General features: G+C 46.0%; 1 protein-coding gene across 2 annotated transcripts in view; it reads left to right on the top strand.

Annotated features, from left to right (window-relative positions):
- The window catches only part of ARFGAP3 (ADP ribosylation factor GTPase activating protein 3), a 35,332-nt gene extending 33,774 nt beyond the window's left edge, over nucleotides 1–1,558 (top strand). For both annotated transcript variants that reach the window (XM_065673369.1, XM_065673373.1), the window contains exon 16: nucleotides 474–1,558. In XM_065673369.1, the coding sequence (XP_065529441.1) occupies nucleotides 474–491 (18 nt within the window). In that variant the 3' untranslated portion in view covers nucleotides 492–1,558. The remainder of the gene's footprint in view (nucleotides 1–473) is intronic.
- The last annotated feature ends 20,216 nt before the right edge of the window (nucleotides 1,559–21,774 follow it).

The following is a 21,774-nucleotide window of genomic DNA, read 5'->3' on the forward strand; positions in this document are numbered from 1 at the left end:
CCTTATATACTTTATTTCTTTTCTTACAACTGAAACAAAATTTCCATAACAGAGTTACTTGCTGTCACTTAATTTTTAAAGTAATAATAGTTCATAGAACAGAATAGTTTAGTTGGAAGGAATCTATAGCAATCATCTGGCCCAACTCTTATATTGGCTCTTTAATTAACTTGACATAAATACCTTTGATCCATGTTTGTGCACAAAATTAAGACATCCTGGTTTCAATAGTGTAAAGCATGCTTCATGCTTCAGTTTGCATTTCCTAGATGAGGTCAGTGGGAGCTCTTGGATGTTTGAAATCAAGCTAATTATCCTGGAGTTTAACCAGAAAGTGCAGTTCTTGGAAGCGCTGGTCAAATTTCTTTAATATTTGTACATAAAGCCTAGTTTAATTCTTAAAGACTCAATTAAAACTGATTTACTCCAATGGAAAACATACTCATGTCTGTCTCATTTTTTTACTTTTCTAGGATCGATATGGTTCGTGACATCTTTTGTATCGACATGATTAAGTACCCTAAAGAAGGATTTCTCTTCAGATACACAAGTGATCACACTGCTGATTGGAATAAAAGTTGCCTTAAGACTGTTGATATTTTTATTTGTTCCAGCATGTTTTTTCCTTATGCAGCTTTCTGGCTCAGCCTCTTCTCACTCCTGTTTAATCTTTCCAGAGCAGAAACCTTGCAGCAATTTGTTACATTGCATGTACTTTTTTGATTTCCCATCCTTTACAGTCTTGCATTTGTTAACAACCACAATGTTAGACGTTGGAAGCTTTATCTTACTGGTTTCGGCTGTGAGGCAGGAATGAGAAAGAAGGATGAATGCATATGTTGGAAATGAGGGTTCCTAATAGAAACCTCAGTGCAATTTCATCCTTACCAGACATAGCTTGTCTTCCAACTTTCACGAGCTGTGGGGAAGAAAATGTAAATGAAGTACATGCTGAGGTGTTATTTAGTAGACTGTTGCAAAATATAGAGTTAAGTTAAACCTGCGCTTACCAGGAAGTAGAAGCTCTTGGTCATAAATGGCTGTGCATTAAAATGATGGGAAATTGTTTTAAAACAATATTCCTGCTAGAAAATTGTATGCTTAGATGAGACGTATGGAGAAGACAGGACGTGGTACATTGAATAGTGGATTTCATCTTGTTATGGGAACAAGCTATTTATTCCTAGTTTTGAAAGTTACAAAAAATTGCAATAAACAATCCTTAAGTGCTTTTTAAAAATCTGTATTGTGTGCAAGTTGAACAAAAAAATTAAATATATAAAGGGCCCAGTAGTTAATTAAACACATGTTTAAAATGTTTAGAACAAGCATAGATTTTTGATAAATTATGAAATATTGAATGAGGAAATAGTGGGGCTGTGTTTTAGACAGTCTAGAATTTTTTGTTGATGACATTCTGCATAAAAATGATTATGACCTTAAAGGAAAAACCCATCACAACCAAGAATGAGCACAAGATAATTCCATTCTGTAACTTTATTTCTTAATTCAAATTTGTAACCATTGCTATCTAATAAAAATAATAGCTATAAACTCATTTTAAAATTAAATTTCTATGTGCAGACATGAGCCTCCATCTTCCTAAATACTGCCATCTGTATTCTGTCTATACAGTGGTCTGGTAGAATTAACCTTTAATTTCAATTAGTGAAATTAGCTTTCTTATTAAATTACTACAATGATTCAGAAATCAAAACACTAAGGCAGGTAGAAAATAAGCTACTGTATTTAAATACTATGAATACTGTGTTGAAATGCAGTGTACATTATACAGTATAACAGTATAGCTGTATTTCTTTAATTTCTAGCTGCCTTTTACATCTGCCTCTCAGTTCTGGTAGCTTTCTCTTGAGGGATGTTACACTTAGATTTATTAATCAAAAAACGATCTTGCTTGTTTTGTATTACTCTTAAAAAAGAATTTCTTTTGCTTAACTGTAGAGCTTTACAGTAAAAGTCTTGCTTTGATTTCTCCTTTCTGACCCTAAAGAGGTGATTTTGCTAATATAAAAAGCAGATGTACTGGTCAGGGCTTGCTTCGGTTTTCTCTAATTACAGGTAATGATTCTCGGACTTCTCTTTCAGTTAAGTGTACACAAAGTAGTAAATTTATTGCAGGTAACAAGTGGTCTGATTTTCAGATTTGTGATAGACCAAAAGCATCCAGTGACTTGCAGAAGAGCTGCTCCTCCAGTCACTGGTCTGCATATTTAGATGTTTGTGTATGGATGCAGTTGCTTAAATTAAGGCAGTGAAATATAACAGAATGTAGTTCTGTCCCATCCCATGTTGTCTCATATGTTACAGTGAATGGGAGATCACCTACACTGAAATAGTTGTGTGCATTTTCTATGTGTCATTGCAATAGAGTGAACCACTCACAGATGGAAAAATACCAAAATAAGGAGATTTTCAGTACAAAATAAGAAGAAACTCTAGGAGAAAACAACTGTGGGGTTATCTTAAATGCCATAAAGTATGTTCAACTGTCTAACAGCTGTATAGCTGGATGAATAGGTCTTGAATGCCTTCTCCCCATACACCTATTTGTGTCTTTAATAAGTCCATGAGGTTTCACTGTTTTTCATCAAATTACGGTAGGGAGGGTTTTCCATGTATGCTGGAAGAGACAGCTTTAACTCCTCTAGTTTCCTGGGAATTCAGCATACCATGGCACCTCTGATTCTGCAGGATGGTACTGCATCAAAGGGAGAACACGTCTCAAATTAGGTTTGTCTTCCTTCTTTCTTGTGTGTCCTTTTCCTTGCACCCTTTGCCTTCAAACACATCTGTCAGTCTCTGGTAAGAGGGGCAAATGTCTGATGTTGCTGCAAGCATCACAGGTTTTTAGAATGTGCGATAAAACCATGTATTGGATCTGGTTTTGCAACAAGTTTCCAAGTGAAACTTGGTCACCAGTTGTGTTTTGTTGCAGTTCTTCTTCCCTTAATCCTCTCTTACTACCCTTATACATCTTCCTTTTTCAAAACTGGAACTGAATGATGACAGCAGTAACTGTGAACCATTCAAGTTAAACTTCCCTCCCGTTAAAGTCCAGCAAGGACTCTGCATATTAGGGTAGGAGAAAGAGGATTATTTAATACTTTATATTTTTGAGAGTTTATTTTGTAGGTTAAATTGAATGGGTTAGAAAAATGTTTGGAGCTAGTTGTTAAAACACCACAAACAGCATTAATTTGATGCAGGGACCTGTATTCTCCTTTCCTGAGTAAAGTCTGAAGGGAATCTTGTAACTATCTGCTTCTCTTGCTTTCTGCAAAGTGGGAAGTTCAGTGCTGTCATTCTGCCCTGCTTCACATCAGTTTGTTCCACTGCTGGGAGAAGCAATTCCGGAGCAGTTTTGGTGCTCATTTAAGCTTTTTGTTTTAGAAGCATTTTGTCGTGCAAGAGTGGGCTGAGTGACTCCTTAGGAGTCTGTAAATGTTGCTGTAGCTACATGTATTTTAACACTGCTCTTGCCCTGCTCCTGAGTCTCAAAGAAGCGTCGCTGTCATTGTAAAGCAAGTGTGAAGCTGAAGACCACGTAAAATGATGTGTACTTGACTTGGTTTTGAGAGACTTCTGCACTTCATTGCACATCCATGCCTGTGAGACTGGGTTCTGTTTGATCAGTAACAGTCAAACTGGTGTCACACAGACCTGGAAAGCACTGAGGTGGTACAAAGCAGAAAAATTCCTTTGTTTTGCTGCTCACAAGTTGAAAAACAAACACTAGTGCTGCCGCTGTCTTCTTGCAGGATCAGCTGTAACTGTCAGAGTATGTTACTTCTAATTTCAGTGCTTTCAATTTAAATTTGCTCTTGGTGTCTACTATGTTAAACCTCCAAAGGGAGTCTGTCAGTGTGGTGTCCCACACGAGGCAATACAATCTCATGGTTCTTTTTGAAGTTCGATTTCTGTGAGGCTTTTCCTTCCCTTTACGTGGTAAGCAATGTTGCTTTCTTCCCAAGGAGACGTGAAAATATAGAACAGCCCTGTTGAAGCAGTCCAGAAAGCCTTGTGGTGCTTGGAGTGTAAGTAGAGGGTTGTGTCTGTCCTGTTTGCAGACTATACAAGAACAGTTCAGTATATGGTTTGCAAGCCTCTGAGGGTGCACCTTTATCAACAATCTTCCTGATTTTAGAGAGAAAAGGAGGAAAGGAGCAACAGAGAACTTGGAACTTCCCACCTGCAGCTTGGCTTGCAGCTGAAGGTGGGGAGAACTGTTGCAGAACTGAAGCTCTGTAACACTTCCTTTGTTTGTACCTTTGAGTTTTGTGTGGTTAGTCTGACCTTTGTGTTCTCTTCAGTTATAAGAGCAGGTTTTGGTCTTAAAGATAGCTATTTCTGTATCTTAGCTAATGTGAGTTTAAACCAATTCCTACTTGTGGACATCAGTTGCCATTAGAAAAGAAGAGAAATTATCTAGGACCCATTACTGAAAATGATAAAATGGAAAGGGAACGGAGATTGCCAGTCTTTCTTTAGCGAAAGATTTCATTTGTTACCCAAACATACTCATCCCCCACACTCCGTGCAATCTCTGACTGAGCAGTGGCACCATTGAAAGGCAGCCTGTGAAGCTCACAGTGCTTGGGCATGGGATAAAACTTCTAACTCCACATGGAAATCCCTTTTATAAGCTGATGTAAAACTGGATTCCTGAAGTGTAGCAGCCAACCATTGAAGAAGCACACGCTTTTTCAGTTTTCTCATTGTATTGATGTGAATTTCTGCATTCTTTTCTGGTTATATGTAATCTGCTTGTAATGTCTCCTATTTGTCTGACAGCTCTTTCCTGTTTATATCACAATTATTTGATGCAGTAATAATTCATGATTAATTCAATTACAGATGTGAGCAATGCTGGGATAGCAGGATTAATAGGATGCTTTGGAGACATGCAGTTTACAAGAAGCTTGACCAATTAGAAGTGAATGGGCTGTATTGTATTTGTGAGGAGCTGGCCTGCAGCTCTTAGGGCCATCATGTCTGAGGGAAGTTTTCAGATACCCTAGACTGCAGGGGCTATTCTTTATTAGGCCTGATTAGACTGGGGGTACGGAAGCAGCAGCGTCCTGTTGTCCAGTGGATCTAAGGAAATGTGCACATTGCTGTACCACTTCTATAAATCCAACTGAAGACAGGATTTCTCTGCACTGAGAAAAATCTCTCTTGAAACATATTGAGAGCTCCAGTTCATCCCTGAAGACCAGTGCTGAAGTTAAGCACCACCACCATTATGTGCTTTGTGAAGGCCAGATGAAGAACTTATGCAGGCCACCATAGTATTCCCAAACCCTTAAACATTTTCCACCGACCTTGAAATGTGAAGAAAACCTGTGATTATGGATGTGAAAGGGGCAGAATTAAGGCAGATAACAATGATAAAATGAACCCAAGCATCCTGGTTTTGGGGAAAAAATAGAAGTTGTTTACCCTTGAGTTTATACTGAAAATGCTGCTTTTCTGTGAAGTTAGGCGTATCTGAAAGGAAAATGCAGGGGAAGAAAAGAGGGTTTGGGTACTTCTGAATAGAAGAATGTTGAAATGATTAATTTTTTCTTTTTGTTGGGTGGAAGGCCTTAAATCCTTCAGACCCATCTTGGCAGTTCCTGACTGGAACCAGAGGTGTGTGTCACATACTGCCGGGGGTGGCAGGAGTGCTTGTTTAGGGGACGGAAGGGTCACCATGCACCAGGTGGCTCTGCTCTGCATGGCCTTCAGAGGTTGGAGGTGGTGGTGTGGTGGTTGGTTTTGTTCTTACAGCTAAGGTTATTGAAAGGCTTTCAGGAAACTTTCAACTTAGATAATCTTGCCTGTGTTTGCCTGTGTTGTAGCTTAGTGGTACAAGCTGCTGTGGTCATTTGTAGCGCTAAGCCAGTTGCCAAAAAATAATTATTTAAATCCCAGCAGTAGTACCTACACGTATCCAACCACATTAAAAAATTAAAGGAAGTTTGCAATCACAAAGTTATTCGGTGGTGGTTTTCTGAAATTGGCGGTGTGAATTAAAGCCTTACAAAGGTGTTTGCGCTGAACCTGGGAAATGGGTTGAGTCTTTTGTCACCTTGCTGGAGTAGGATTTGAGGTGAAGAATTTGTTAAAAGCCTTATGCAAATTCGTGGAAACCACAAAATGAAACCAGTCTGCTCTGATGAAGAAATAAAGGAAACAAAATATAGCAGCAGCATGCAAATAACTGGGGCATTTTTTAATGCTTTATGATTTGTGAGCCATTATCAATTACATTGGGGGGAAATGATTTAAAATACATAAAAGCAAATGTCTGATTTTTAATTTTATTTTTTCTCTGTACAAGATGCACCTTATTTGTGTCATTCATCCTACTGGCATTTCTACTGAACTGCCAAGCAGTTCACCTGCCCAAGAAGAGAGAATACTTGATTAAAAGGCATGCACGATACTTGCCTGGGCTCTGGCACCCCACTTTTGCTTGGTGAATGTCTCATCTTATTGTGCAATGTTTTTCCTGCCCAAGACACTCCTCTGTCACCACGTGGCATTACCGGTATCCTCCTCGTGTTCTTCCCTGGAAGGGGAGGAGGTTTGTGGAACCTCTCTTGTTTTGGTTGGGTTCTTGACAGCTGCTTGTTTTCTAAATGCAAGTGCGGGGAAGTGATGGCCCTGGAGGGAGGGGCCTGCTCTGCTGAGGTGGTCGGGTCTTTCTAGGCTGCCAGGGCTGGAGGGAAGAAAACCCCGCTAGAAGGATGCACTTCATCATCCCTATGTCTGGCTGGGGTGACGCTGTGGGTGCTTGTCATGGGAGCTCCCCAGAGGAGCTTCTGGCTTGGTGCGAGGCAATGGGAGGACCTTGGAGGGAAGGACTTTGTGCTCTGGCAGTCGTTTGCAGCCTCTCTGGCAGCTCTCACCCAGCCACTGCAGGTTTGTGTCCTGCATCCCTGCCCTGGGCTTTCTGTCACAGCAAGAAGAGAGACCGTGGCTAGAAACCAGGACAGGGTGGCAAGACGGGGAAAGACCAGTAGTTTGCCATCCTTGCCTGGGAAACACAGACTGGGGCTTGGGAGCCTCTGGGCTTCAACCCGTCTCTGCCAGAAGCTGCTGAAAAGGTGACTGAGCAGAAATGTGGGAGGTGCACACATGGGCAGAAACAAGGGGCAGGCATCAGACCCTCATCTCCAGAAGCATAAAGTCCAGAAACAGCATCACAGGCAAAAAACGGCTTCTATGAGCTTCCTTGCTCATCATCTTTACTTTACAAGCTCTTAATCCTTCCTGGCGGGACAGTATTAACTATGTCTTGTGTCCCTCGGAAATTTTGCCTTCTCTGTCATGTTTACCCACATCACCACCTCCTCCTCTCCGCCGATGTCTTTTTTCTGTCTAGAGCTGTCTGCCTGCACCCATCTCTGAGCAATCATTTTTTCCAGTTAGGCAATGCCTTCTGTAGCCTCTGACCTCTTGTTCTCAGCACTTCTATCACTCATCCCTTTCTGCTTTGTTTCCTTCCCCTCAAGTGATTTGCCTTGCAGCTATTTTTAACAACATGAACCCAACCCTTTAAGGCACTGTTTGTACTTAGAGTGGTTTGGTTTCTCCCATTTCTAATGACATTAATACCACTTACACAGTTTCAGTTCTGTGCTCAATTTCTCTTCATTTCCCTAGACCTAATAGATGAGTGCAAAAGAGCCTCACAAAAATTGCCATCCACGGGTTTTCACAGCCCTCAAGGCTGTTTCCATGGCGGCAGGAGGAGGCCTCCAGCATGTATTAGTCATAGTGACTTCCCTCCCCTCCTCTCCGTTCTAAAGATATGATGTGTTCTGTCGCCCACGTGGCTGGTGTAGGGTGAGATCCCGCTGAGGCTGGTGCCTCATCTGGTGGCACAGATGTAGGTGAGACCTGATGCAGAACACCAGCTCGTGCCTCTCTTATGCCCTTTGCTGGTTATTTTGATGTTACAGTGCTAGTCCTGCTGGCAGCACCAAGTAATTCAAATTTATGCTCCCAGATGACCAGTTCCAGCTCCTCCACCTGCTGGGGGTAGATGGAGAGCTGAGGCTCTTGGAGACTGTGGCTGTAGGAATCATTCATGCTGATGCGCACCATGGACCAAGGCATTGCTGCTGGGATCTGGTTTGAGATTGACTCCTCAAGTCCGTGTTTGAGCTCCCTTCACAGCTGGCAGAGACCCTAGTGCTGGGCCCATGGGAGCATCTGGTGAGCTTTTGGTTGGTGTTGCCTGGGTGTCTGTGGCTGGAGAAGGAGGCTGGGCACATCTGCCTCAAGCCCCACTCCCCACACGCCTTCATTTCTTCTTGCACAGCCATTAAATTGCACTGCTTTGAACAGCAAATATTTCCATGAGGAATTAATAAATGGGGTGCCTGGCACTGATGTGGTTTTGGCCATGATGAGACTAAGCGTGTGTCTGTGTGCAGCTGGGACATGCTGCAGCTCTCCAAGATGCTGCTTGCTGCATCCCATCTCCCAAAATCAGCATCCATCTGCTGTTCCTGGCTTCTTCCTGCCCATATTTCTTCTACCCCACTGATAACTGCTTTTACAGTATGTACACTGGTGCTCGCTGCTGTCTGAGACCGTGTGAGCTTTGTTTTACAGCCGATGCAGTGTGCGGGAATGGAGCCATGGCATTAAGCGTGAAAGCTTTCTTGGCCAAGCTGGGCAGAGAAGAAGCCTCTCAGCCTCAGGATCTCATTCCCTTGGCTTTGATGGAAAACAATGGTGGCTTCTGGAAGCTGTTACAAACCCAGTCCGCAGGCCTCAAATGCAAATACAATGTGCTTGCTTGAAATGAGACATGATGGACCAGCGAGGTGGGAGCACATGCACCTAAGGCTGGAGAAACTAGGGAGTGGGCAGAAATGTAAAGGAAAGCATTACTTGTGTAAATGCATAACTGAGTGACAACTGCTGTGATCAAATGTGGCTGATTGGGTGTAAACTGGAACATAGGAAGTTCCACGTTAACATCAGGAAGAACTTCTTTACTGTAAGAGTGACAGAGCACTGGAACAGGCTGCCCAGGGGGGTTGTGGAGTCTCCTACACTGGAGATATTCAAGGCCCGCCTGGACAAGTTCCTGTGTGATGTACTGTAGGTTACCCTGCTCTTGCAGGGGGGTTGGACTAGATGATCTTTTGAGGTCCCTTCCAACCCTTGGGATTCTGTGATTCTGTGATTCTGTGATAGAGGAGAGCTGACACAGCCAATCAATAGCAGGTATTTAGCATTTTGCCTCATCTCAAACATCACCCTCTGGCTTCTTTCTCTTTTTCCTAAGCTTTCTAAACACCCATGGAAATACAGTTCAATACTTTCACCTCCCCTTTCTCTCAGTGAAAGCTGCGGTGCTTCACCTTTTGCAGGCTGGATCTGTGCACATCTCCCCAGGTTGCAGTGGGTTTCTGCAGCCCGGGAGGTGGATTTTAGCAGCAGTGAAGGCGGCAAGTGTGCAAGAATGCAGAGCAGCTCAGCTTTGTAAGGCCTGGGTTGCAGCCTGGGTGTCTCCAGCCTTAGCTCTGCACCTCTCTGGATTAATGCACGTTGTGTTCCCCTGAAGGGAGATGGGTGCTATGAAGTCCAAGACACCTCAGGCAGTGAAAAAATGGTATCTGCTCTGACTCATCCCCAGGACACACTGGCCTGTCTTCACCCATGAGAGAGGAAAAGCCACCTCACTAATTTCAGAGAGTCAATGGGATGCTATGAGTGTGTGGGAGAAGAGCTGCAGCCCCCACTGCACCGCAGGCAGAGAATGAGGTTCCGAGCTGTACAAGAAGCCTATCTACAACAAGGGCACACACACGGGTGTTTGTACTCCAGCTGCAGCCTGTCCTTTGGTAGCTTTAATACTGGGCAAAGGGAGGAGTTTTCTGAAACCTCACCGAATTTCAAGCAAAAGGGGGCATCACTTTGGGAAAGCATCAAAACTGTGATGGAAATGCTAATAAATACGAGTGAGTACAGGCTTTTGTGGAGACGAGTGGGTCCATCGTGCAGAGCAGTGTATATACAGCTATGTGAATAATTCCATTTTATCATTCGTTTGGGGGGAAAAAACAGAGAAGAAAAGTTTCATTCTTACTCAAAGCAATTAAAAAATATCAGGCAAGAAGGACAACAAAACAAAGCAGAGAAATATGTTTTGTATTAAACTAAATGTGATGTTCAGCTTGCGAGACAATGTTTTCTTTCAAGTCAGAGACCTTTCAGTTGAAAGACATATCGCTTAAATGAAAATCAGAAAGAGTGATCAAAACTGCCAGGAAGAAATTCTCTTTTCTCTGACTCTTTCCTAGTATTTCTCCATTTGTTTTTTTGGCATAAAGAGTCTGGAATCCACCAAATGTTTTGCTGGCATCAAATCTGTACTTTCTGCTGCAAAAAGCTTCTTCTGGCTTTGGTGGGGTTGGTTTTTCTTGTTGGTTGGTTAATTTGTTTGTTATTTTCCCCTGGCCTCTCCCTCACTACGTGCGTGGGATAAGTTACAGCCGATTTCCCAAATTGCTTCCAGTCTTCCTCCTCCGCTGGTGTAGGAGAGGAGAATTCCCCTCACTGGGGGTGTCTGGAGTGAAGCAGGGTCCATAACCCCAAGGGGAAAGCCCAGTATCCCCATGTAGAAACACAGAGGCATACCTACAAGACATCCAGACTGGGCTCCTATGCTCTATTCCTGTCTGCTTGGGTCAGGATGGAAGCCTACACGCTGCTCCAAAAAGTCTTTTACCTAATTAAAGAGCATCAGAGATGGGTGAGGGAGAAAAGAAATAACCGGGGTGCCTTGGCATGCACCAATTTAGCCATTCCCTCAGAAGCAGATAAAGAAAATCCCATCTCTCCATATCAGCCCAGGCTTGTGCAAGGTCGAGTGCCTGCGCAGGTCCACAGCCTCAGAGGTGACCTTGGCAGGAGCCACAGTAATGGCATCAGATGCCTGTGCCGAGGTGCGGCCAGCCTGTGTGCACACACCTGTATTCACTGGCACATTAAAGCCAGCCTTTATTTGCACCCGTCAACAGAGCTGGCAGTTTCTGTTTGCTTTCAGCTCAGGCCAAAGTGTCCACAGTATGCCCAGGTGAGCTGGTGTTACTGTGGATATAAAGAGCTTGCCACACCCCGACCTGAAAGGCTGCTCATGCAGCGCTGGCAGCTTTTCCATGCATTGCCCACCAATGCCCTAAGGCTTTTTTTATGGTCTGTGTTATGTTTGAGTTACCAGAACGTTCAGCAGGGCATTTGGAGAGTGGAGGGTAATACAAACCTGACTTGAAAGAGCGTGTTTGAAAGGTAACTCCCCCTCCTACATTTCTTATTTCAAGGCATCCTTTTTGGCAACAAAACTAATGCTTAAGAAATTCAGGCTAGAGGAATATGGTGAAGCTACACAACAGAAGCATCCAGTAAAGCATCTTTAGGGGAATTCCTGTTTTCATGAGAGTATTCACATTGTGCAAAATCTTAAGTTTTCACTAAAAATTAATTGAAAAACCCTGCCCCTTGCACTCATAGCTGAGGAAATAACTAAAAATCTCTGTAAGTGGGTCTTACTTCTGCCTGAGCATCTACAAAACCTGCTGCAGCAAGGATAATGTCCCGGTTCCCCACAGCTCTTCCCGCTGTCCAGGTGATGAGTTGCTCTCCCTTTTGCAATGGCTGTAACCAGGAAGCCTGGATGCCCCATGGGATCTCAGATGGAAAAGAGAGGTGAGAGGGGGCAACCAGCCACTGCCACAGCAGATGCCTGGTCGGGTTTCTTCCTTTTTTGTCTTTCTTTCCATCGGCAAAGTGGGCAGATGGAGGGCAATTTTAAGCTTCTTCCTCAGCTGCCTGGTGTGAGCATCTCCAGGTAAGAGGATGACCAGCTCTGACTCTCCAGCCTCTAACACAGGGACATGCCACCATAGCTCACCTGAACAGCAAAAGGGTGTCCTGCCATGGAGGTCCATCAGTGGGCCCGGTGTGGTTTTGGCAGAATCCTCTTGCCCTCAGCGTGACGTGAGTGACACCTCCACAGGAAAGCACCTCCAGGCAAAAGGCAGTGTCATGGCCAACGCAGTGCAGGATGAGGAAGCTGTGCCTGAACCTGGGTGCCTGCAGGAGAAGGGTCCATGGAGCTGGGCAGGGTTAGAGTGGCCGCGCACCCCCAACCATGGCCACAGAGGGACCTGCTGCTGGGTCTCTGGAGAGTAAGTGCCGTGCTTTGGGCTGCTGGGGTGGGCAGGGGCCTACTCTGCTCCAGAAATCAGTGGTCAGTGACAGGCAAGGTCTGCCCAGGCAGGTTTTGCATGGGCTTGATTTTTGGGAGCGTGCTCAGGAAGGTCTGTGGGCTGCTTGTGTTAGCTGCAGGTCTCTTGGGAGGAGTACAGCAGCGCTGCCGTGCCCTGTGTGAAACGGCTTGCGCCCCTCATTTCGCTCTGAGGTTTTAAACTGTTCTGCAAAGACTTGTGTTGCAGCTGCAGCGCTCTGCTTCCTCTTTCTGATACCCGAAACTGCTGACACTTTGCATAGGCAGCGTGTGTGACACACGGTCATGGAGGAGAGCAAAATTCAGCGGTTTGATAAAGCAGCAGCTTCCCCAACCAGGCAGGTGGAAATTGCTGTGCGCTGAATGGATGGGCAACATCTCCTTGCCCAGCATGGGGTTCGTCACTGTTTCTCTGTAAGTCGCAGAGTGCCATGACTCAAAGACTATACTTTCCTCATCAAACACATTTTATGTTGAAATTTTCATGTAAAACCAGGTATTCCTGGTTTGCATGTCTTTGAAATAAGATATCCATGTTTCTGTGGAAGCACAGACAGGTTTCACCTCAGCCTGGCTACCTGTTCAATGGCAGCCCTATTTAGCTGGAGTGCCCCATGGTTCCTTTGCCAGATTGCTCTGTTTTCTCTCCCCTTCATTTTCCCCAGCCATGGAGGGGTTTGACCTAAAACCTCCCCATCACTCCTGTGCGTGGGAGCTGAGGTGATCTGACCTGGGGCTACACATGCGTTGTTGCAGGTGGACGCGGCCATGTCTCTGCCTAGATGGGGGGGGGGGGGGGGTGTCCATGCCCCTGCAGTGCCATGGCTTCCACTCCCACCAGCATTTAACCACTAACCTCCCGCTGGTGGTTTGCCGGAGGCCTTGCTCCTGCCATCATCCTATCGCGGTGGTGACAGGGCCGTGCACTGTCTTGGCCATTGTCTTGGCAAGTCCTGGCTTGCCACAGCGAGCTCCAGGTGTGTGTGTGGTTGTAACCTGCTGGTGTGCCTCTCCCCCAGAATGTCCCCAGGGAGACCCCTTCCTGCCTGCTTCCTTGGCATTCCGGGACGGCAGCGGCGGATGCTGCGTCTTGGCAGCACTTGGTTCCACCGCTGGCTCATTTCAGTCTCCTCACACAGGGGTGTTCCTGCTCTAAAAGAGATCCAAGTGCTTAATCACTTGTGGCTAATTGCTGGCTGTGTAAGGAGCCTGGGGTGCCATGTGCTGCGGGAGCTGCCCTGCACTTGCTATGGCTGCCAGGACAGCAAAGGAAACTGCATCACGCTGGGCACAAGCAGCTCTTGGGTACAGGGGAGGTGGCTTTGTTTTTTTAGAGTTGGTTTGCGTGGTGTCGGGTACAGCCTCTTACAGGGATAAATCTCCATGGGATTTTTTAAGAGACACTTATTTTCCTGCTAGTTTTTCCATGGCGAGCATCCAGTTAAGGCCACCCGCTGGAGCATCCTGCCATAGATGGCTTCGCTGCTGCCTGTACCTGGGTTGTGGCAGCTTTTCAGCACTGCCACTCAGGTTTTCCTAGGGCAACCCCCCCAAAACCTAATGCTGTCCTCCCTCCCATGTAGGGTCTGTGGGGCAGCATGGGCTGAGTTGCCACACAATTTCCTACACTCCTGGAAATAATGAGGTAAACCTTTGATGGGAAGGAAATACAGGATAAAAGAGACATTTGGTGATCCCCAGGCAGAGGCATTTGGGACAACAGACCTGAGCTGTGGTAGGTCAGTCACATGCTCTTGTCATGTCATTTCCGTGACTATCACATTGCATCAGGGAGCCGCTCTAGATAGCACTGCAAAGTGATGCTATCGATTGGTTTTACAAACAGAGAGCCTGAAAACATTTTGGAGATGTGCATGTAAAAATATCTGCCTATCTAAAGTGAGTATTTAAGTGTCCATTGATAGATTTAGGAAGCCTGTAATGAGATCTGGCCTGAACTTTATGGATTGTACTTTCCTGAAGGCAAAGGCAGGATTTTATTAAGTAGGCTACATTCAAAAGTTTAATAATACACCAAACTGCTCAGCTGAGGGGAAGGGGTTTACTTCTTGTGAGAAACTCCTTTGAAATGACCTTGTTTTGTGTCCAAAAGATACAAGCTTCTGAGCTGTACAGGGTTTTGTGATTGCACTGATGGGCATCAGTGGTGAAATGCAGCAAATTTGGGTAAAGGGCTGAGGGGGACCTTGGTCACAGTATGGCACGTCTGCTGAAGGGGCCTATTAGAAAGACAAGGAGAGACTTTTTAGCAGGGCCTGTTGCAACAGGACAAGGGGTGATGGTTTTAAACGGAAAGAGGGGAGATTCAGGCTGGATGTGAGGAAGAAATTCCTTACAGTGAGGGTGGTAAAACACTGGCACAGGTTGCCCAGAGAGGTGGTGGATGCCCCATCCCTGGAGACATTCAAGGCCAGGCTGGATGTGGTTCTGGGCAACCTGATGTAGTTGAAGATGTCCCTGCTTATTGCAGGGGGTTGGACTAGGTGAGCTTTGAAGGTCCCTTCCAACCCAAACCATTCTGTGATTCTGCTTCAAGTGGTCCCATCTGCTCTTCAAAACTGATGAGCTCTGGAGATTAAAACCTTCAGCTCCTCGGCTTGCTGTATCAAAGCAGGGTTTTGGAGGACAGGTGAAGACCAAATGAAGTCGCTGGGTTTCTATTATCAGCACACACATCACTGAAGGTAAGGAAACGTGGTGGCGGTGGCGGTGGTGGTGTGCAGGAACCACTGGTAGCCACCATCATGACAGGTGGTGGGGCTGCACATGAGCCAGTGATGTATTTCAGCCCATTTTGGATGCAGGTGGGAGTGAGAGGCTGGGCCACCCACAAATGCATTGGGGGAGCCGATGTCTCCCTTGTCTTTTGGACTATGGCTTGCCCACAACAGGGGTGCCTCAATGTGCATGGTCTTGCACCCTGCACTCTGCGCCGCAGCGGGGCACACATGTCTGGCTGGTCCTGCACCAGTGGTGGGAACACCCAACTTCTGGGGGGCGATGGTACCCCCTGGGTATGGATGGGCCACCAGCCATTGGCAGCCCTTTGTTGGGCAAAGCCACGCACAGAGGCAGGGGCAGAGGCATTCCACCCCCTTGCAAACTTTCCTTATTTGTTTTGATCATGACAACATGATTTACTTTATCTATAAATATCCCGCTGGCACACGGAACAACGTGCTGGATGACATTTCCCAGATGATCTCATGTCCATGGGCGAGGTGATCCCCTGGCATCATTAGAAAAGGGAAAAGAATGTGATCTTCAAACCCCGCACACCATTTCACAAGCAACTTAAAAATCATTTCAGGTTCATCCCTGCTCTCAGGACAGAGCAGGAAGAGCCCGTTCCCTGCATTTTGACACAACTCACAATCCCCTGGCTGAGACCCAAGGGCCAAAACCCATATGCTGAAAAAAAACCTGTTAGGCAGATGGCAGTGGGTGGTCTTTCTTCTGCCTTCCCCCCTCCCCTTACCTTTTTCTTCATTTTTCTTCAGAAAAAATGTTTTTTCTTAAAGGTGTGGGGGGATTTGAGGGTTAAGAAACTGAAAACATGGCTGCTGCTCTTCCTTATTATGGGTTTTGGGGTTTTTTAATTTCTTAAAGAGCTATTCAAGGCAGGCATTTACAAGCTACCATAGAGGTTCAAAATGCTCTGTGTATTTTCAAAGCCTTTGGAAGGAGCATCCTGACCAGGCAACACCAGCGGACCATGCCGTCATTAGCTGCCATGAAGTTGTTCAGATGAAGCGATCTGCCTCCTGCAGCTGAACAAGCAGGATCACCCAAGGGTGCCACAAAGCTCCTGGCTGGCTTCCCCAGGAGCTCAGCATCATCCCTGCAGGCTGAGCTGGCTGCAGGGCCAGAGTGAGAGCCAGAGCTGGAAAATGGGTGGCCAGGGGAAGGGCTGAGCAGGATCATCCACACAAGGAACCATGTGCTTCACGAGGTGATGGACCAAGCTGTGTGCAACAGGGTGTCCTGGCCCTGCGCAGTGTGCCTGGGATGTGGCATTGGGCATGCAGGGGTGTTGCTGAGGTGCACTGCAGGGGTCGGTGGGGTATGTCTGCCTGCCCGGAAAGAGCTTGGAGCAACCAGATCAGGCCAGTGGACAGGCTCCTGTGGGCAGATGTTACTCCACTGAGACGGGACAGCCAATTGGAAAGGTGAGGAGACCTGGGATCTTGAACAGAGGGGATAAGCAGAATTAGCAAGGTACATCATACAGGTGTGCAGCAGGTTTGTGCTGACTGCAGGAGCCCAGGGCACTGAGTGCAGCACAGTGGCCTGGCAGAATAACCAAATATTTTCTGTGAATCCAAACACGTATTTTTTTTACTGTAATGATCTATTGCTAGGAAGTTGCTAGCTAGGATCCAAAGATGCCTGTGCACCTGGAATGATGTAGGTATCCTCAGAGCCCCAGAAGGGTCTTGGCTGTTAGTTTTACGTATTTGTGGAGCATGTAAGTGCACAAGAAGGCAGCTCTGGCCTCAGTGATCATGACTAACAGCACTGGCTCCTATACCTGACCTGCTGGCAGCCACCTCAGGGCAACTGATGTGCATATTGGGAAGCCCCTTTTGAGCCATTGTGGTTCACAGTTTGGCATGTTCAGAAGCTCCCCTGGGTCAGCTCATGTTTGCTTTAATAGATTGCTCCCCTGGGAGCTGCTTCCTAGGGTCTGCACGTCCCTGTTCAGCACAGGGGCCAGGAGCAGGTGACATGAACTCAAGGGCTGCGTCTGCAGGAGGAGAGCACTCAGACCATGTGTACTGGCAGTCAGCAACCCCTCGCTTTGCTGCTGGTCTTTGTGCCATTACTTATCCTGGCTCTCTCACTGCTACCTGTGTGCAGCAGCATTAGGGGTTTTGGATGGCTCCTCAGTCATAGGGAGATTGGCAGGGCCATTTTCAGCTGCAGGAACAGGGATGTTGTTGGGTGACCATTCCCCAGGCAGGAGCACTGGCCACGGGCAGCAAGAACTGCCTGGCCACAGCATTGGTCCTGGAGTTGGACAGAGCAGAAGGGGCCCAAAACACACAGAGAGGCTTTGCCTGGTACCTGTGACATTTCTGTGAAGAGGAGCCCTGAAAGTCCTTAGGGTGCAGGGAGGGCACACGAAGGATGCAGCAGGAGAGACCAACCTGGCTGGGCTGCAGCTGCCTGCCATCAGCACCAAGTGTGTTGCCATGGAATGAGTTCCACTTTGGAAAGAGCTGAAGGTGCCTTTTTCAGGGCTTGTGCCTTTACTCATGGAGTAAAAGGGCTGGGAAGAGGCAGGCACAGAGACCATGCTCTCAGCAGATGTTGGCTCTTGGGGGATCTCTAGAGCTTTGCCTTATGGTGACACTGGCATTTTCTGCCTTAGATGTTCTTGAGGAAAACCTGGGGAGAGTACAAGCTTCTACACCCCCTCCTTGAGTCAGTTGAACTTCACATCCTTGTGACACACACAAGCGCGGCCTCTCCAGCTGACCATCCCTGCACTGCTAGCACCACTGCGCTCAGCTCTGCTGGTTTTAGCTTTGCTTTATTTTAGGTTCATTTTATTTCAGTTAACCTGCTGCAGATTGGATGGTGTTTTCATTCCCAAGCCAGGGAAAGCAAACATGTGCACTGCTTATTAAGGCTCCCCTGCCTGATTCAGCTCCCCAAGCAAGCTGTCTGCAGTGGGCGAGCACTGAGCACAAGCAGCTTTGGGGAAAGTGTGGGCTCCTCCTGTTTGCACCAATCTCCTGGTGTGGGGGAGATCCAACATGTAAGGGTCTGCTAAGCTGACCCCAAGGCTGCACCTACTCCAGGCTCTTAATCCTGGAAAACATTTTCCCAAGGCAGGGAGAGCCTGTCTTCCCAGGATTGGGAGTCCTGCAGTCATGGAGGTGTGATTAACTCCTAGTCCGACCCTGCCACTGCAAGCAAAATCTCTCTTTCTCTCTCTGTTGTTGTATCAAGGGTTAAGGCAGACCTGCCTGATGTTACGAGTCAATATACGAGTTATGCACCGGTCAGGAGGAGGAATAGTGCGGTCCTGACATGTTTACTGACTCCATGACTACTGCAGAAAGCCACTCTGGTTTTTATGCCCGCTCCTCCTTCCTTATCAATCCAGAGGTGGCTAGGATGAATGATAAGAGGAAATGGCAAACATTACGCATGCGCTACCAATTCTACTTTTCAAATTAAAACCGAACAAAATTGAGCCTGACACAATGCCCAGGAAGGACACTGGGGTTGTTGAAAGACCATTAAATTTGAAGGAGAGGATGAGTTGCAGAAAACCTAATGTAATCAACACCAGCTACCTACAACCTGCTGGAGATCCAGAAACCCTCAAGAAACAGCAGCAGTTCTGTGTACGAACAAAAGGACTCTATTTCACTAGTTAAACACTTAGGCCTGATAAGTGCAGTGTGCTGGCATTGGTTGTCTCAGGGGGAGTGAAAACTCCTCTGTGACTGTGGTTTTCCCTGGCATTTCGGTGGTTCTGTTAACTGCTGTCACTCCCCATCCTGAAGCTGGATAGATTTCACTGGGAGCCAGTAATTTCTGATTTGTGTAGGTGTAGTGGGCTTTTTGGCTTACAAAGCATGTGTAGTACATGGCTAGGTCAATGCTTAAGCACCTGCTAATCCTTTGGATTCTGGCTCTGGCCTCATGCTTAGGAGTCTGGAGCTCTGCTCAGCTGGACCAACAGGAACCAAGGTGGGACCAAGGAGAGGTACCAGCAACTGGAAAACCAGACAAATTAGCCAAGACAAACGTCAAACCCTTTTCAACACACAAAGAGGTGGAAAGTGTGCTCTATTACACAATATATCTGTGAACTGGCTGATGAGTATGAATGCATCCACACCTATTCCTGTACCTGAGGGGTTTTTTTTTGCCTGTTTCACAAGTTAGTTTTGATGGCTCAGAAATCTTAGACACTCACACGCTGCTTTTAAAGTTTCACATCAAAACGGTACTTCTACTTCATGTCAATGGTACGTCTACTTCATGTCAATGGTACATCTACTTCATGTCAGTGGTACATCTACTTGAATGGAAATGCCCACTCAGACTAGACCATCGTCACTCTGGAAGGTGCATTAGGACATTGAGAGAGCAGCCCCAGATCAAGTAACAAGCCAGGCAGATATTTTGAAAATGGACCTTCTGGATCCTCCGATGTTTCTAGTCCTAAAGGTATTTTACTTCCAAATATCCTCAGAGTAAAGACTGTTTCCCATTTTAAGTGTAATATTTAACTCAAGGAATATCCTTAAAGACCTCATTGAACAAGCAGTAATAGAGGACTTTATTGATGACCTTTATGTGTGTAGGAACACAATGGTCAGTTATTTTTAGGACTGTCCTCCCTGTCTTAATTACAAGTGCACCCCAAAGTAGGTTAAGGTGTGAAAAACAGTATTTCATTGCATGCTTCACTGGAGCTGGGAAATGCCGCAATCGCTTTCCTCATGTTAGGAAAACTCCAAGTTATGCTCATGGATGGCAGTATTAGTCTGATAATTGATTAACGAATATATGTAAGCACAGGGACAGGGGAGAGTCAGACACTGTCTGTTTGTAACTTAATCTCAGTGCCCAAATCAGAATCACTTGATATCTGGGAACTGGCAACTCTTACCGAGCACTGCTTTACAGATTAGGGCCCTTATTATTAGCTACAAAATTTGTCCTAGAAATCATTGGTATAATTGGTGAATGAGTTTGGGATTTTCCAAATGGCCTTCTGGCAGGAAGGAGTAAATTTTAGTGAATACCAAGATTAAAAGAAAATATGGTGTGGGGAAATAAAGGTGGACAAAAAATGTCCAAATTGGGCACTTTCTTAGCAAATGTTTTTCTTCCAACTTAAAGCAATTATTGCTTTTGAAACATTACTTGGATTTCAAGTTCTTTAAATACAATAGAAATTGAAATGAATCAATACAATCAGTATAAAAAATTTAAATATATTCCAACCCAGCTTGGTGGTGATTATTAATTCAGTATTTCTCTACTTTGGCCTTCGGCCAGGGAAAGCTTTTGCAATCTCAGGCTCCTATAGAGAGGGAAAAACATCCTTGATTTCCACGTACTCCAATGTTTTCAGATCTTCCTGCAGCTCCCCTGCTGCCAGCTGCAGATACATGAGGGTCACTCTTACCGGTTCCTGTCTCAAGTGAGCTTGGCTGCTAGAAAGCTGAATTGGAGACACACTTGGCCTGCTCTTGTGCAAAGCAGATGGCTCCTGGTCTTTATTGCAGCTGAAAGCTCTTACACCTGTGGCAGCATATCTCCCTTTGGGTTTGAATTATGTAGCAGCCATCCTGCCTTCTGCCTGAAAGTACCACACTGTTCCAGTTCCCCTCTTATCATACCTTCATTTCTAATCCACTTGCTGGATATGGCACCTATCAATATGCTTGACTCAATTGGCCAGATTTATCAGAGTGCATCCCTTGTTGGTGCAGACTGATCAATACATATGGCAGTGTCCTAACAACACCAAGCAAATGCTTCTGAAAGGATTTATCCGTATCTGCCAACTTTATTAAAAAAAAAGATCTCTTGATAGAGGCTCAGCAACTTCATTTCAAGGGGTGTCTGCTAGAAAACCATTTAGGGTTTTTTTATTCTTCTTTCCTCTCACAGAAACTGGATAAAGAAAACCTGGCATCATTGGCATGGTCCGGTTTTGATGGCATGGTGGCTGATCAGGAATACCATCCCTTTGGCACTGTAGCACAAAAATGGCAAGTGGTTTAAGGGTCTCAGTCTGCAGTCTGGCTCTTCTCAGAAGACTGGATAAGGGCTGGTGGGTGAATCATGAGAGGGTTTGACCTGCTTTTCTGAAGAGAGGGTTTGCTTAAAGCCAATGCCAGGAGAGACAGCAGGAGTGAAGCCAGCAGCTGAGGTTGAAAAGTGGAAGGAAGGAGCAGCGCTGCACGAGATGTCCCAGTGCCTGCAGGAGGCGGCCCTCAGGGAGGTTAAAACAGCCCCAAGGGCAAGACTGTACTCTCGGTTATGCCTGTCAAGGAAAAGGTACATATAATGGCAGTTATATGGGAGACCAATACTACAAGGGCTTAATGATGCTGCTGGCCTCCTTCCTTCTTCCTGCACTGCATACAGGCAGCCCAAAGCCTCTGGCATGTGCTTCCTCTGCATGAATGGACAAATGCCCTTCCTCCTCCACCTTCTCCTCCCACCTTGCCCAAGTTGTAGGACATTATAATCTAATCACTAAGTGCCAGCCATGCCGCACCCTTCTCCCTACCCACTTTTGGTAAGGCACTTACTGATTTCCCAGACTGAAACCAGAGCTGCGATTACACCTCTTTCATAGGAATAGTTTCTGCGTGAGCCATTTCCAGCAGCAGCACCTTAGTGGCTGTCACACAGACCTTTCCAGCAGCTGGTCTCAGCCTTGGGTAGCTGCTTGCTGGCTTATTTTGAAACAGGGGTGAGAATGAAGCCACCTGTAA

The sequence above is a fragment of the Lathamus discolor genome, chromosome 1, assembly GCF_037157495.1.
Source record: "Lathamus discolor isolate bLatDis1 chromosome 1, bLatDis1.hap1, whole genome shotgun sequence".
In the NCBI taxonomy this organism is placed as follows: Eukaryota; Metazoa; Chordata; class Aves; order Psittaciformes; family Psittacidae; genus Lathamus; species Lathamus discolor.